The sequence below is a fragment of the Uloborus diversus genome, chromosome 5, assembly GCF_026930045.1.
Source record: "Uloborus diversus isolate 005 chromosome 5, Udiv.v.3.1, whole genome shotgun sequence".
NCBI lineage: Eukaryota > Metazoa > Arthropoda > Arachnida > Araneae > Uloboridae > Uloborus > Uloborus diversus.
This window is the reverse complement of record NC_072735.1, coordinates 127,052,848-127,070,452: the sequence shown is the minus strand read 5'-3', so window position 1 is coordinate 127,070,452 and position 17,605 is coordinate 127,052,848. Positions and strand designations below refer to the sequence as shown.

At 32.6% G+C, this 17,605-nt stretch overlaps 1 protein-coding gene across 1 annotated transcript in view; it reads right to left on the bottom strand.

The window, feature by feature from the left end:
• LOC129223130 (uncharacterized) overlaps positions 1-17,605 on the bottom strand; it is a 408,522-nt gene that overhangs the window by 114,949 nt on the left and 275,968 nt on the right. The window contains exons 50-57 of the mRNA XM_054857696.1: positions 16,230-16,387; positions 15,515-15,661; positions 12,737-12,884; positions 8,776-8,933; positions 7,535-7,681; positions 5,709-5,856; positions 2,538-2,695; positions 326-472 (exon numbers count right to left, since the gene is read on the bottom strand). Coding sequence (XP_054713671.1) covers positions 326-472; positions 2,538-2,695; positions 5,709-5,856; positions 7,535-7,681; positions 8,776-8,933; positions 12,737-12,884; positions 15,515-15,661; positions 16,230-16,387 — 1,211 coding nt within the window. The remainder of the gene's footprint in view (positions 1-325; positions 473-2,537; positions 2,696-5,708; positions 5,857-7,534; positions 7,682-8,775; positions 8,934-12,736; positions 12,885-15,514; positions 15,662-16,229; positions 16,388-17,605) is intronic.

Below are 17,605 nucleotides of genomic sequence, written 5' to 3'. Positions count from 1 at the left end.
GACATAGAATTGACTTTTTTTGTGGAATTGCCCAATACTATTATCAACCTCTTTTATAAGCTGAGCAACGTAATTTTCATTTTAAAAACTCAAAATTGTTCTTTCAGAAATTTTACAGAGCTAAAATTTACTCCATCGTTCTTTGGATCAAAAATTTCATTTATATACTATTCCATCTGATCTCAAAACACGCTGGGATATGTATCATATGGAATATATTTCTTAAAAACTGCTAATCCATTGGATAAAGCAGTTTTTTAGGAAAGTGGTAGCCAAAATTCTGCACCAATGTTAAATTAAAGATTTCCGAGAAATCATTACTCACAATGGCATCTCCTTTTTCATCTTCTACCGTGATCCAATGATCCTCGTCATTACTGTAAGCTACCTCGTAAGCGGACACCCATTGATCTTTATTAGGATGACCTTTAGTTACGACAGCTGAAATATTTCTCGGTCCACCAAAATCCACCTAAAACACAGTATAATTAAAGATTTATCAGAGCTACAGTGATAAAGACATGATATCAGGAGTTGTTATAGCTTTTACTCGAAAAATTCTCAGAAAACTATCAACTGGCATTGACGAAATATTCAAAATGCTATCAGAATAAGGAATATTTTAAAAAGATGTATCAATAAATATACGTTGAACAAAACGTCATGTTTTAATTTAAACTATTCATAATCTCAGGGAAGTAAAATATTTTAAATATTATTGCTCAAATTAGTATAGACTTCAAAAAAAAAAAAATAAAAATAAAAAAAAAAATAAAAAAAAAAAAATAAAATAAATAAATAAATAAATAAAACTGAATAATATAAATTTCAAAAATCTTTATAGATTTTTTTCGTGCTTTTAAACTGCAAAGATTTTTTTTACAGGACATAGAGAACTATTTCTGCTTTAGTTCTATTATAACATTCCAAAAACCATTACACCACATTGGTAAAATCACCAAAAACCTGCCCGTTTTTGAGGGTAACAGACTAATCAAACACATGTTGGGAACTATTTATTCTAGCACGCAAAATGAGAGAGAAGCTTCAGAAACTTCTTCAAAGCAAAATCTTTATTAAGCAAACGTTTTGCGAGAAGCATTCCATGAAAAAAATTCAATAACATTACTAACTGTGTTTAAGTAATTACTAACTTCGTTTAAGTAATTTATGTGAATAAAAGACATTTCACATGAAACTTTCGTGACTAATGAACATATCCATGAATAAGCATGTATCAAAGTTTTAGAAATGAATAGGAGGTAAATATATTTGTTCCAAAAACGGACGTAAGCTCGTTGGAAACGTAGAAATAAAGGCTAATAGACATATAACTATAGCAATATGCTACTGTTTTGAAGGACTAATTCAGCATAAATTTTACATTAATTGTTATGTCTAATTCATGTGTTATCTTTACTCAGGAATAAATTTTATGGTTCATTCAAAGTACTTTTATAAAAGTAAGCATAAAAGTGAAAAAAAGTTTCAGCATTTCTGGCAAACTTTGTCAAAACGCCACCAGAGAATTGACTAGAATTTCGAACTCTTATGTAATAAGTGTTACTAACATAAAATTTTCATAGACACTTAATTATTCATTTCATGGCTAATTAGTTTTAAACAAAGAACCTAGTTATGTTTAAAGTCATTTAAACATAACTAGGAACTGTTAAGGAACATAACTGTGGAAGAAATACGAGTACTACTGGAGCTTATCACGGTCTTTGAACATTGAAAAATAGGGTGTCTGAAAAGTCCTTGATATATTTGAAAGATTCACAGAAAAGCAACAAACTATCGTATGAATATTTGGTTTGCACAAGAATAATTCATAGGTTTACTAATTTTTCATGGCATCGTAAAAAGGTCAGCAAAGTCTCTTAAAGTCTAACAGTTATTTTCTAAATGGAAAAAAATTATCTTCAAGTTAGGGAAATAAGTCATGTAAAAACAACAATTAAACATCGGTTGTTGCTTTAAAAGAAGATTTTTAGAAGCTAGAAATAACATATGGGAGTTGATATATACAAATTTTGAATGGTACTACTCACAAAATTCAATACTCTGGTCCTGATCATTTTCATTAAGAGGGTGTACAAACTTAGGAATAAAACTTATCCGTTGGACGTGGTTCAAATAAGCCGCCTGCTTAGCAGATTTTCTGGGAGACTGAGGGAGCATTCGGTGACTTATCTTTCTCGTGTGCGACTGTGAGTGGCCATAATCATCCAAAATGGTTTTTACCGACATTCTTAAAAGTTCCATCTTTCCAAAAGGCATTCACTAAACGAATAATTGTGTGTTTTACTGGTACATCACGTTAAATCTCCTCTATAAATTGTTTTTTGTACTTCCCTTATTTTCTCATTTTTCCAGTAGCACTGAGGTGAGTTTTCTTTATTGAACGTTAAGTCGGATTTCAGCCCTTATTTTAAGGTAACACATTTACAAAACCGGCAAGCATTGGGGCAGTTATGAACGTTCAAAAAGGGTATACAGTTTTTGGGACAATCTATATTTAAGAACAGACCAACCTGTACGAATTGTCCTTTATCTGTTGAAGCAGGGGACCAAGCAGAGTTACTGTTCATTTGTAAGTTTGATGGCACCGTATTTGGTGATTTAAAACTGGAAGCAGTTATTCGGCTGTTAGAGAGGAGACCACTCTCAAGGCCCATAGGCTCCATGCATACTGAAAAATGAAAGGATTGTTGACTAGAAATAAAATTAATTCTTTTTATCTGCGACTCATACCTAAGCTGTGCACACGGGGTTAAGGGTTCAGCAAGAATACAGCTCACGAGCTGTATTCCTTGCATAGCTTGATCTTCAGATTTCTGCATAAATTTATCACATCAACAGCGTTTTGGCGGGCAAGCAATTTAGAACACATTAGATTTGAACGACTGAAATAGTGACCTAGAAATGAATGAGCTTTATCTGAAATAAACTTTATAAAAAGGACTTTCTGAATATGAAAAGTCCATGACAAAGTGTTTCCAAGCCAATCTGTATCAACCCCTTTTCACATACTAACAAAGTAATTTACAATTACGATGACTTCACAACAGTTTTAACCAACCTTGACACACAGTGATGTCTTGGAAAAGCCATTGTATGTCAAGTGGCTGTAATTTCATGAGTTATTGTAGTCATAGATGTTTTCGAGGCGTCATTCAATTCAAAAACCACTGTAGATTGATGTTTCCCAGGCTTCATTCGTTGAATGTGCCATTCAAGATATATCCTTCAATGGCAAATTCAACGTCTTCAATTGACGTCTTTGATATCTCAAAGACTTCACTAAATATTCAAGTAGCCACAAGTAACATTTACTAGCCAGATACTAAGCGTTTATATATCATAAGTTAGAGCCCCGAGGATTAGTAGCTGTCCATTTTTTCGAGACTTCTTTTACACTCCATTTGTTGAAAAGCTTGTGGTCTTCTTTTCAACCAAAGTAATACTTCATGTAATGTTCTAATGAATTGTTTGCATTTTATTGGTGTAACATTTTACCTCCTCAAGGAAGTTTTGTGGATGCGCAGGGTAAAGCCAGCTTTATTCAACTCAAAGATTTAATTCCGCATCGCGTACTTATTTTCCTCTTAAACTGTTACTGTTAGTCTTTCAATTCTCTTTGCTTCTCTCACTTCAGTGACTTTTATTCCCCGAGTTTGACGTTTTCTCGTCTCTTGTGTGACTTATGTCAAGTATGCAACATACAACATTTGCCTCTTTTATAGACACAAATTAATTGAATTTTCTTCTTTCAAATTTATGTAAACATTTCTTCACAAAACATAGTACATTCTCAAGCAAATATCCTGTAGGTGATGGGAGCAAGAGGACTGCTAAACAATTTCAACACTAAAATCAGAAGCCTAATTTAGTGCTTAGCATTCTAGAACATGATTTCAATAAAGCCAGCACTCCAAGTTTTGTGGTTTCATTGTAAATCCCGAAAAAGGGAAAAGCATTCAGTTTTATACCTGAAAAACTACTGTATGCAAATATCCGAAGAACTCTTTTATGACACTGATATTAAAGAACCATTGAAAGCCAAAACATCTTTGCACTGGAAAGACAGTGCAGTAAAGCCCCTATTATATGCGAAATAGGTTGGAACGGTAACCACGGATAAGTGAATCCTTACATATTGTAATTGCCAAAATCATTGATCCAGTAACGCTCTGATGTCACCAACAATGAAATTCGCGATGCTATGGATGTACTTAAGTCCGTCACTCTCTACCTTTGGTCAAACCACAATTTATAAATGATTAGCACGAGGACATTATTTAATTGTTGGAGCACCTAAAGTTCCGTAATTTCATTATAAAAAGGTGGTATAGCTGCAAACTAATAGATGCGTCCATTTCCGCTTGTAAACCGGATGTCAGCCTTTCCATCTCATCGTTGGTCGGACTGTATGATTAGATTCCTATTCGGCATTGAGCCATAACAATGTAATTTTGCTTAGAAAAACAAACTATATTTACTGACGAGTTTTATAGGAGCGCAAGCCCTAACCTTCGTAGACAGTAAACAAACGTTTTTACGCTCTTCTAAAAAGTAGTAAAAACGTTACTTACGTTAATTTGGCTTTGAGGAAGATATTTATTAGAACATGTGAAATTTGGAGATCAAACTCTCTGATAAAAAAGTAGTTCGTCCCCGTCAGACCATGACGAGTTATTTTGTTATTTCTTGGATTACAATTTTGTATTTGTATTTGTATTTGTATTTGTATTTGTATAATCCACAAAACAGGTTAAAATGATACTACTGTGTCCAATATGTTATTTAAAAACGATAACAGTGTATGCAAAAGTTAGAAATGAATCTCTTATAATTGCTAGCGGATTACACACATATGACAGAAAATTGTGCAAACGGATTAACTGAAACAGAAAATGTTAGGTCTGAAGATCGTGAGATTAGGATCGGACATTTTTGGTCCACCATTATACTTCATACAAATCTCTTTTTTTTACAATGGGGTTGTTTCCTTAAGTCAAAAGTAGTACTTTTAGTCACTGAAATTGATAGAATGAGTAAAAAAAATAACATGGACCCAGAAAATACTTTCATTTTCCCAACAGTTATTTTTTAATTAATTTTTTTAAATGCCCAATTTCGGAAACAAGGCGTGGTCTTGATGACGTCATAAATGATGCAATTTGGCGCATCTTTCTACCACGTTTCCACGTTATGATAATCAAGAAGCGAATTAAATATGGCGCTCTACGCTTGCTATCAACCAAAGCGTTGCCAATACACGTGAGTAAAGATGCGAATTAAATATTTTGCTCCGTGAACGGCAACACTAAATGGCATTTTATCATTTGTGACGTCACACGACAGAAGCGTAAACAATGAAAGCGCACCAATTTAAGTAATTTTTTTTAAATATTAAACTTAAACAAATTATTTAAAAAATGGTCAGATCCTATGTTTTTAAGCATGCTCTTTCAGAAAAAAAAACAAAACTTTTGAAATTTTGGAAACGACCCCATTGTTAGTTTTGTTAATTTAACTCTAAAAAAATAATAAAGAAATAAATAAAGATGGCTCATGTTTGAATTGTAATTTTCTTCTAATCTAAAGTAAGCATAGAGAAAAATATTTGCAACTTTTATAACACAGTTTTTCCGACATATTAGTTATTGAATCATTTGAAAAATAGAGCAACAAGTTAATACCTTTCTCTATGTAACAACCCAATATTTCCACTCTCATACTTATCTTCTTTTCATAGTCGGTTGGCATTATCCGCACGTAGCGGGCAAATACGGGAGATGGTAATAAATGACTCACGGGTGATTCATTGTCCACATTTCCATAGAAACCCTATGTAGAGAAAATAAATTACTTTTTTTTTTTTAGCAAAATGGGCCAAAGAGCTTCAAACGAAATGAATAAAATATGTTACGCAGTATTTTCAGTAAGTTACCGTCCTATAGCGAGGGCTAAGGTAGTAATACATGAAATACATCGCCAGCTCAGTCAATTCCAGCCGAGGACTGCAGTTTCGTGCTTATTAGCACTCATCAGCCCGGCATAAGAAGTGTCTGAGCTGAAGGTTGAAAACCTCTTAAGGAAGCCAAGAGTGTCAAACAAACTGGTAGCTAATACAGAATTAGCACTGACCAGATGAGTGACCGAAGCAATCGTTCGTTTCAACTCGAAGATTGAAGGCAAGGCAGGTATATTCAGTAAGTTACCGCCCTATAGCCAGGACTAAGGCAGAAATACATGAAATACATCGTCAGCTCAGTCTGTATAGCACGAAACTCCAGTCCTCGGCTGGAATTGACTGAGCTGGCGTTGTATTTCATGTATTTCAGCCTTAGCCCCGGCTATAGGGCGGTAACTTACTGAATATACCTGCCTTGCCTTCAATCTTCGAGTTGAACCGAACCATTGCTTCGGTCACTCGTCTGGTCAGTGCTAATTCTGTATTAGCTACCAGTTTGTTTGGCAATCTTGGCTTCCTTAAGAGGTTTTCCATCTCCAGCTCAGTTACTTTCTAAGCCGGGCTGATGAGTGCTAATAAGCACGAAACTGCAGTCCTTGGCTGGAATTGACTGAGCTGGCGGTGTATTTCATGTATGATATGCAGTGCCAAGTTTAAAAGTATGAATCTTCATCACAGTTTGCTAGAAAGCTATTTAATTCATGTAATATTTATTTCCAAAATTGAAGTGTAAATATATTTTTGGATATAAAAGATAAGTCTGATGTCCTGAACAATGTTGAATCTATATTAAAAAAGTACATTCGATTCAAATTAAGCGTAAAAACAGGTTTCAATGCTGAATCCACAGCATTGTCGCTTTGGTCGGATGTTCATCAATATATACTGCTGTGAGCAAGTGAAAGACAGTAACTGCCAATTTTTTCACGTTTCCTTTATTTCTTTGCATTGTTTGTTTCCTATCCTTGCATTGTTTGTTTCCTATCCTTGCATTGTTTGTTTCCTATCCTTGCATTGTTTGTTTCCTATCCTTGCATCATTATGTTTCCTCGCATTTTTGTCATCTATTGTACGTTGGCTTTATTTTACAAGCTTTCTAAAAGAAAAACGTCTAATTCCCCTATTGTTAGTATTGAATCCAAATTGCGTTTAGTCGAAAACTCATTTCTACAGATACTACTGCTTACCTGCCCACGGCAGAAAACTGTCTTGGACAATGTCGTACAAACTTCGATCATAGTTTATGCTAGGTAGTTTTTCTGCATTTAACACATGCATATGCATAATACGAGACAATAAGGGAATTCTTTCTATCACGAAAGATTAATTTTATGTTCTAAAGTTTAAATTAGTGTGGTTTGGAACGTTTTCAAATTTTAAGAGCACTCCAGGGTCCAATCAAATTGCGACCGTGCTATATTTGCTGCAGATCTTCTTTATAAAAGATAAGCAAGATATATACATACTTACGCAATGCTTTTCTCTTAGTATACATTAAATAGTATAGAAACATTTTTTTTTTCAAATCAGTTTAATAAAAAAGTTTCTTACCGAAATATTTCTAGTAGATTCCAATGCATTTTCCCAGTGCAATCCATCCAAGCTGTGTGAAATTTGGTACACTTTCACCCACTCATTAGCGTCATTTCTTCCTCTTGTTATTACGCCGGTGACATTAGTAGGTATTAGAAGATCTATCTAAATGGAAAAAATAATTGGTCAAGTTGCTCAAATATTAAAAAGATGATTTTTTACTACTCTGAAAATGACGGGATCTCGTTTTTCTTATTATAGCGTAAGTGATATAAAATTCTGAAGATGTTTTAACGTACTTAGTGAGACAGCATACGATTTAATTACATATAATTTCACTGATAAAAAAAACCCTATACTCTTGAACAAAAATAAAGGAGTTATCGGCTAAGGGATACATGATTTCTGAATGGGTTTGTTTCCATCAGTCAAAAGTACTACTTTTAGTCACTGAAGTTGATAGAATTAGCAAAAAATAATAAAAAAATAACATGGTACAAGGAAAATCTATTATTTTCAAAACGTTCAATTCTTAATTAATTTTTTTAAATGTCTGATTTTTCAAATAAGTCGTGGTCTTTATGGCGTCACAAGTGATGAACTTTGGCGCGCTACTAAACTGGCGCCCTGAATGCTTACACTAGCTGTCTACTGTGTTTCCACGATATGATAACTAAGAAGCATTAAATATTGCGCTCTGTGCTATTGGCATCCGTGAATGGCATTTTATTACTTGTGATGTCAAGCGCAGAAGTGTAAAAAATGAAATTGAATCTGCGCACCAATTAAAATAATTGTTAAAAAACATTAAACTTTTTCAAGTTATTTCAAAAATGGTAAAATCCTATGCCCTTAACATGCTCTTTCAGAAAAAAAAAATACTTTTAAAATTTCGGAAAAGACCGTATTCCTATCAATTCACGAAAACGAGTTTGTCAAGATGAGTTTCAACATTCTAAAAAGCAAACCCGTTCGATTCTACATATTGATATTCTATAGTTAAATAATAGCATTACATTTTTGTGGGACATTTTTCTTGAATATCACATTTTATAAAATTTTGAAAATAACTAGTGACATTGAAATAACTTTGCTGCTTTAAATTGAAGTTGTGTTGATTATAAAGTACTCTTGCAAATTTCAAAACTAAGGAAAGAAAAGTGAATAAAAAAGGAAAAAAAAAGTAAATAACTCAAGTGAAAGAAAAGAAAGAAAGAAAACAACTCACACGGAAGGAAAAAAGAAGAAAGACAACTCACTTTCAAAAATGGTTCTTTATCATTATTTTCAGGAATCCAAGCAGTGTTACTGTCTAGTCGAGCGTTCACTGGATTACCAGTATCTTTGAGAAACGAAGATGCCGAAATTTGAAAGTCAAAAATTGCACCATTTTCCATACCTAATGGTTCTTGACACACTGTAGAATGAGACAATATAAATGATACGATTGTCAAAAAAAAAAAAGTATTTAACTTAAAAAATAAAAGAGTAAATTTGTTTTAAGAAAAACTAATCTAACTTTCTATCCACTACTTAAAAATGGTTAAATAATTGGGATGTAATTCTGTGATAACATTGAGAAACAATTGAGGTAGTGAGAAGCAAAGGGGTGTAAGTGGTAAAATTAAAAATCTGGACATGGTAGGTGAACCTCTCCGCTGTTTTGGGGCAAGAGATGGTACTAGAAGTCCTGGTAGCTGTTGCTGTACAACATGATTTTGAAAATAAATTCAATGAAAGCCTACATAGGAACATTTAAACGCGTTTTACTCAAAACTTGAAAACATCCACTTACATGACTTTGTTTCTCACTGCCTTAATTTTTCTTTTCAGATTTTATGCATCGGGTGAAAAAGAAGCAAAATTTGTATGAGTTCGACGCTTTAAATAAAAATATCACCTCGGAAAAATATAATTGGCTCTTTTTTGAGATACACCCTGCATCTCAAAGGGGTGCCATGATATAAGCTAACTCACTTCAGTCACTTTTCCGTGAAAACCTACAAATACTTAGTAAATCATACCTGCCAACTCTTTTGAATTTTCCGAGATATTCCCGGATTTTTAACATTTCTCCCAGTCTCCCGATTTTTATTGAAAATCTCCCTTTTATTGTTTTTATGAATCTCTAAAAAAAAAAAAAATCCCTCCATTTAGGGACTTTCTTGAAAATGAAAAAAATAAACCCCTTTAAAATAAATTTTTACATCGTTTTAGCGCTTTTATTCTATGGTTTGAAAGTTTCCTATTAAATTTCAAACTTTAGCACATTGGAATCTGGCAACATCAGTTCTTGTTTACGTTTGCGATCTCGCTTCGCGCACTCATAGCTAAGCCTATGTTGCTTAATTACAACGCTTCTTGTTGTACACAAAACGACCGCTTTTATCGGGCACTTTGCGGCCGAAAAAAGTAGATTACATCTTGTTGAAGACCTGAAAAACTTGTCTATGATTGTATTTTTACAGATAATTAAAATTCTTTTTTTTTCCTAAATAACTTTTCAATGAAAAAGTCTTACTTTAACTTTTATTCTTCCATTTAATATCTTCATTAATTAATCTCTGTGTATATGACACAAGGAACTTGCATATGATTTTACTTTAAAAGATATTTTTAAAAAAAATCCCTATTTTCCCCTCAATAACATGGAAAAAAGCGATATTGCGCCCAAATCGTTCAATTAGTAACCCAATAATTTGTAATATGTTAAAAGGCAATTCGTACGCATAAAAAGGCTACAGAAAAGTCTGCCATTTATTTGTTCTGTAATTAGCTCATACGTTTCCCTCTTAGGCACATGTAGATTGTATAATTGCCCATTGGGTTGGGTAATTTTGAGAGAAATGCAAATTTTTAGTTTTAATCTGCTAACTTTACTTTAAAGAATATAATTGCTCAGGTGCTATGTGTGGTAAATTTTGGATGTCTGATGCTTGACATGTTGAAAAAATCAAACAGATCGTGGTTATCTTTGAGCTATTACAACAATGTTAAGATAGTGTGAGGAATTCGCCCACTTTTCTCCACTTCTGTAGAAAAGTAAAAGTCGATTTGAACTTCTGTTTTCAACTCCCAATGGGTGAGCGCACGTTAAACAATATTAATCCATTACACTAACAAATATTCTTAGTAAAGTAAAAGGAAACTATTAGTTTTCCCTTGATAAAACTTAATACTTTCAGGAACATTTGACACTCTTTAAAGTAATATGTAATTACAAATCACGTGCATAAAAACTTTTAAATAAGACACTGCTTTAAGAACCTTAAGGACATTTACCAAAGTACCTCAAAGTGCCCTTAAGAGTAGTATATTGCTTTAATTCCAATCCATTTTCACGGGGCATTATTTTTCTCTTAAATATTCTTAAAGAAAACTATCTTATTTTCCATAATCACAATTCGTTATCAACTCGTCGATTCTTTCTTATATTAAAAATCCAATTTTAAGATAAAGTTAATTGCTTTCTTCTGAGAATGAAACTATAAATCGAATCAAGGGTACATTAACGATTTTACGAAACGAATTTATTTGAAAAGAAAGGAAGACTTATGTAAGATTAAGACCAACGTTGTAGTTTTCTCCCCATGTAATTGCTCCTTTATTGAATTGAAAAGTAGATTACTACCGAGGATTGTGCAACCGTGGAGAAATTATAGTTTTAATCAAAATATAAAGCTTTTGAAAATTCACGGTAAATACAAAAGTTTTTTTTACCCCATTCAAGTAGTAACAAATTAAACAATTTTGTTATTGTAACTGGATTTTCCAGATAAAGCAATTTTTTTTTTTTTGCTCAGCTCTGAGTTAACAGTACTTTTTAAATGATGAGGATAGATTGGGGAAAAGGTATGAAACGATAGTCAGAATAAAAGCCGCATGCACACATTTTGGAATTTTAAAAATATTCTGAATGGATCGAAGCTGCGTATAGGTCAGTGCAGGTTTGTGCATTAGAGTGTTAGGATTTGGTAAAAAGTTAATTGGCAATCTTAATAGTGGAATACTGGGGGGGGGGGGGTGTAGGGGTGACACCCTCAATAATTTATCGCACTAGGAGAAAAGATTCAAAGTATTCAAATAATACTTGGATTAGGGGTCGTATTCATGTTGAAATGTTCATAAAGTTTAAAATTTTGATAAGAAATCTTTAATTTGAACCGTATGAATGAACTCAGAATGCTCAACGTAACTTAAGCACTACATTTTACTGCATTTTGACCGTTAGAATAGAAAATATTCATAAAAGGATAATAATTCTTTTCTGAAAGTTATCTAAGAGGTTAGTGAATGCACTAATTAATTTAAGTACCAAATTTGATTACATACTGACTGTTAGAACGGAAAATATACTTAAAGATGTTGATATTCTTTTTTGCACGTCAGAAACAGGTCAAAAATGCTCAAATCAACTTAAGTATCAAATTTGATTGCATTCTGTTCTTTACAACAGAAAAAAGATCAATGAAGTTATAATTCTTTTTTGCACGTTAGACAGCAGGTGGATCTACATATATGTTTTTCTCATTAAAACCTCTATGCATTTTACGAAGCGAAAACATACTATTTGGACTATTCGGGACACTTCGTAAATTTTGAGTCGCTCTCTACGAAATAGCGTGATTTTGTTAAGAATTTTTACTTTTGATAAAGAAATAAAACTTTACGCATTTAGCATTGATACGAGGTTCCCTTAACGACCACAACATGCATTTACAAATCATGTCAAAGTAATTGTTGAATATTTTAAAAATAAATTTTCGGTGATTCAAACAAATGCTCCTCCAAAATAAACTTCTACCAAAATATGAAGCAGAGTTAAAGTGGATCAATGCCATTTCAACTTGATTCACTTGCTCTCTGAACGTAGTAAATTTCGAAAATGACATTTTACGTTTATAAATCAGGCGATGTTCAAAGCTAATGTGGATGAAGTCCATTTCGAAAATTCATACACTTTAGCTCTGAACGTAGTAGATTTCTGCAATGAAATGTTACGTTCATAAATAAGAGCTTAGAGCAAAAATAGATCATGTCCAATCCGACTTGATTCGCTTTAGCTCTGAACGTAATTTGATTTCGGAAATGAAGTGTTGCGTTCATAAATGAGGTGTTCAGAGTTTAAGTGAATCAAGTCCCACTTTATCTCTAATCGCCTCACATATAATTTAAGACAGATGCAGTACAGTTCAAAGTTCAACGTTGTGATGATCTTACCATATGGATGATAACATCCAAGTAGTTCCATTCTCAAACCAGGGCCATTTTCGAATTTGAGTGGAACCAATCGGAAAAAACGAGCATCAACATCTTCAGGAAATATGTTAACGACGGGGGAGTTCCTATCCGTGTTTCCAGGAAATATCTAAATGGGAAAAAAAAATTCTCGTCTGAGTCTGCACCACTTCCTACACTTAAATTAAAAAAATAAGTCAAGGGAAAGAAAAATTTAGATTTGAAAATCTTGAAAAGAAGTTTAGTGACTATATACCTGAAACGTTCTTAAAAATGTCTTATTCCAGGGAAAGACACTATTGTGCACCTTTTGCATTTACTGGCTGAAAATTTGCTTTACATTTTGGAAAAATAAATAAACAATACAAGCCTTTGTGGTTCTTCTGCTTTTTTCTGCTTTTGAGAAGATAGAGAACTTATATCTGACTTTTAGTTCTGTATTTTACATTGTCTATTGTCCCTGTACTTTCTGCATTGGAAATGAAAAGAAAAAACAAGAAGTTCTGTCTAGAACTAGACGAGCCTACTTTCCCGTATACCCATACTACTTTCTAGTATCTGATCAATATTCTCAAAAATAGCTAAAATCGCAAATGTTTTCAAACATATTTTCAAAATACTTGAAGCTGGTTTCTAGGAATAAAATATTCCTCACTCATCTAAAAAAAAAAAAAAAATTAGATGCGTAAAAAAAAAAAAAAACCGAACAAATAAAATAGCAGCAACTTTTAAACAAAGCAGCTAATACACTTTTTTCCATTAAAAAAACTTTAACAGCTTTCAAAACGAAAAAACAATAATTAAAATTAATAAGCTCATTAAAATAAATACATATCAAAAAAAAAAAAAAAAAAAAACCGTTTTTTTTCCCCTGTTGCCCAAAACAATTTTTTAAATGAATTAATGCACTTAAAAAAATGAATAAAAAAATAAAATGTCAACTTAAAGAAATAATTTTCATTGTAAAAAAAAAAAAAATCGTCTGCGCACATTTTTATGTAGAAACATAAATGACTTCGAGTTTATTCGCCGAAAACTGAATACCTAAATAAAAACTTAAGCGTAAAAATAAAAACAAGTCAAATCAATAATAATTATTTCACAGTCAAAACCATAGCTGCAGAGTCGGAGTCAATCTCATTTTGGGGTAAAGGAGTCGGAGTCGAATATCTAAGAAACGGAGTCAGTCATTTGTCCTCCGTGTATAAATTTTTGCCAAAGCTACGAAGTCGGGGAGTTGGAGTCCGATTAATTGTCGAGCACAGGAGTCTGAGTCGGAGTCAAGTGCCCCTAAATTCTCTGAGTCGATGTCTGGAGTTTGGCGTCAAGAGCTATTTCCAACAAAATTTGTTTGAAGTAAATCCGCCTTCAAGTACGGAATCTACATTGACTTTCAGTTTCCCCGTAGGCGCTAATGTTAAGAGACTTGAACTGTTCAAAATTGAACGAAAACTTGTTCAAATCAAAAAGATATTTTCGATACATGTTTTTCATCAAAAGCTTTTCCCTATAAAGTTTGTTTGGAGCCACTTCGCCTCTAAGTTCAAGATTTATATTTGATTTGAATTTCCCCGTAGGCGCTAATGTTAAGTTTTTTTGAACTGTTCAAAATTGAACGAAAAATTGTTCAAATCAAAAAATGAATTATGGGAATGGGATGTCCTCGCCGAGATCTTTCTAACAAAAAAAAAATTGTTCGAGTCGGACTATTCATTCAAAAGTTATTGGGGGGGGGGGGGAGACAGACAGACCGACAGACAGACCGACAGACAGACCGACAGACCGACCGACAGACATTTTTCCCCATCTCAATACCCTACTTTCCAATTTTTAATTTTTTCAATATTTATCTAACTATTTTATTTATTTTTGACTTTTTTTTTGTTTTTCGGGATATTTTTAAGATGCATTAAGCCTTCTTTCATACTTTTTTCTTCTTTCTCTGACTTTTACTGGGAAAGTAGGCTAAAAAAGGAAAAATATGTTAAAAGAGCATTTAAGTACAGAATATGTGATCTGCAAAGAAATTGTAGTATGAACTTGCAAAGCTAATAAATAGCAAATTATAAAAACTGAACGACAAAAATTTCAATATATATACTGATTACTAACAGAGTGCTCAGAGTGTTCATGCTTTGTACTTGGAACAAAATCATGATCACAGTGAATGATCGACTAAGGTGAGTGCGCCAAATAAGGCCATGTAGACCAATAAGGCCAACCCCCATTTTCTTTTTCATGTAGTACAACAAATATTCGCTAGATTTGGATTTCATAGTCGTCAGAAAGCCTAACTGATGGTAAAACTTGATCAACAAACAGTCTGCTTTTACCAGGCAACAAATCAACAAAAGCTACTACAAAAGCGTGTTTTCAAAACTAATAAATTTTCTTTCATAATAAGTTTTGTTTTTTCATGCTTCACTGTTGTTAACTAGCATATAAACAGTTATTTAGTGTTCTTGAAGCCTAGCTTATGTAGTTACCGAAATTTAAAAGGGAAATGTCGTTGTGTTAGCCGATGATTGTGCAAACGTTGCAGCCAACTGAATAATAAATACGTGAGATATTGAGCCACGAAATTTAGGGTGGTCTTACTTGGCTGTCTTACCTTCGAAAATTCAACAAAGTAAATCATATTGCTATTATTTTTTCTAGGACTATTAACTAAACATATTTTGAAAAATAGGGACATGCATGTGTTATAGGTTTCATCCCTAATAACATGGAATGAAAATACATCACAAACAAACAACTTACAATGTCTTCCAAATAATCGTCGAGTATAGGACTCCACTGATGACCATCATTGCTGTAAAGAATCTTATATTCAGTTACCCATTTGTCCTCATCTTTGACACCTTTAGTAACTACAGCGCTAACATTGCGTGGTTCCAGGAAATCAACCTGTAACAGAGATAAATTTCTCCTATAGAAATTAAATCATCGTAATGTAGTTTTGTGTTTAATTTCAAAACATGAAAACAATCACTTTTATACCTAAATATTTTAAATGAGAAGAAATATGCAACTTTTATTTCGAAGACTTTAATGCTCGTCCGTATTCACCACTCGCTCTGTATATATACCGTTAAAGTGAAAAATTTGTTACTTCAGAGAATAACTAGAACGTATCAAACCTGGCACTACGAATGCAACATAGTGAAATTGATGTTGTTCTTCGGGTTTTCTTTGGGCTTGAATTACCTCTAATTCTACTTGAAATTGACAGCATACATATATTTTCACTGATTGTTTTAATACTTCAGACAAATGCAAAGCAAAAGTAAAAAACCTGAATTCTAAAGCTGTGAAAAATGTTTCTTCTACACACATTCCTATGCAAAAAGTTATATTTTGCTCTTAAAATATATATATATATATATTTCACTGTATTTTTTAAGCTACGACTTCGGTAAGGAAACTGAAAACATCAATTAAAGAAAAATAGCAAGAGTAGAAAATGCATAAGTACTTGTATGTAAGGATGTTGATCTAAAGAGTCGGGCTGCCATCCGGATTGATCACTGATGCGCACATGTTCAGAAGTAGCTTCGATGTTCAAAGCAGAAGAAGCCGTAATTTGCCCGTTAGATATCATACCATTTTCCAATCCCATTGGGTCTCGGCAGTCTAGTAAGAAAGAAACGCTTTTAAAACGTGAGCTACCTTCAGTTTTAGTAGTAGGGGATTGTGGGGCAAAGTGAAATAGCACGGCAAAGTAAAATGGTGAAATTTTACTCTTCTAGTCTTCTTTCTTCTAGTCTTTACTCTTCTTTCTCTTACTCTACTTATCTAGTAATATCTTAACTATGTAGTAACATATGTAGTGTATTTCAGTTAAGAGAAAATTACCTGTGAAAATCTAAGAATATGATAGTACAAGCAATTTACAAAAATTGATACTCATATTGTAATATTTTGTTGTAAGTCGAAAAGGATTTTTGGTATTAAAAAATGATAAAGTTCTTGTAATTAACAGTTTAAATATCAATTGAGACTTTCCAATGTTCGGTGCAGAATTTATTTGGTTAATATTAAGCTCATTTGTGTTTTAAATATTTTGTACAACTATACAAGTACATGCGAGGCAAAGTGGAAGGGGGGGGGCAAAGTGAAATAGTTAATTTCGTTTAATTATTTAATCATTTATTAAATTTCTTACGCATCTTTAATCAATTACTTTATTAACTTACTTTAATATGGTAATTCACTTATTTATTCATTCATTCATTCACTTGTTTTCTTATTCATTCACTCTTTTACTAACTCATTTATTTGTCCTCATGCATAAATTAATTAATTTAATTATTCGTTTAATTTTTTCAGTACATTTTCATTTTTCATTCAACTTTTTATTTACTGATTTATTTGATTAAAAGTATTTTTTTTTTATAATCGAAGAGAAAATATTTCATTGTAAAAATATTTCATTTTTCCCTTTGCCCCATAAAAAATTTACTGCCGAAAATAAAAAATACTATTTCAATGCAAGTTTTATTATAAAATACAATTTTCTTTCTTTATGCACTATCATTCTCAAAAAAGATTTTCAATTTGTTCACTTGAAAAAGCTCAGTCATCTTAAATGTTTCACTTTACCCCATATTCCGCAATAATTTCTTCCCTGTGCTATAGGGTGGACCGAAAAACAACTTTTTTTTTATTTCGATGATGGGTAGTGCGGAAGAGGTGCCATTGGTGAAGAAAAGTGCACATAAAAAAATTTGAATTTTTTCTGACAATTCCTTGATCTGCCGCAACTGGGTTGAAGTTTCGAAAAAATACTGTTGTTTCATGTTTTTAGCCAAAATTAGTAAAAATAGTATGCTTTTATTTTCGTTGATGAGT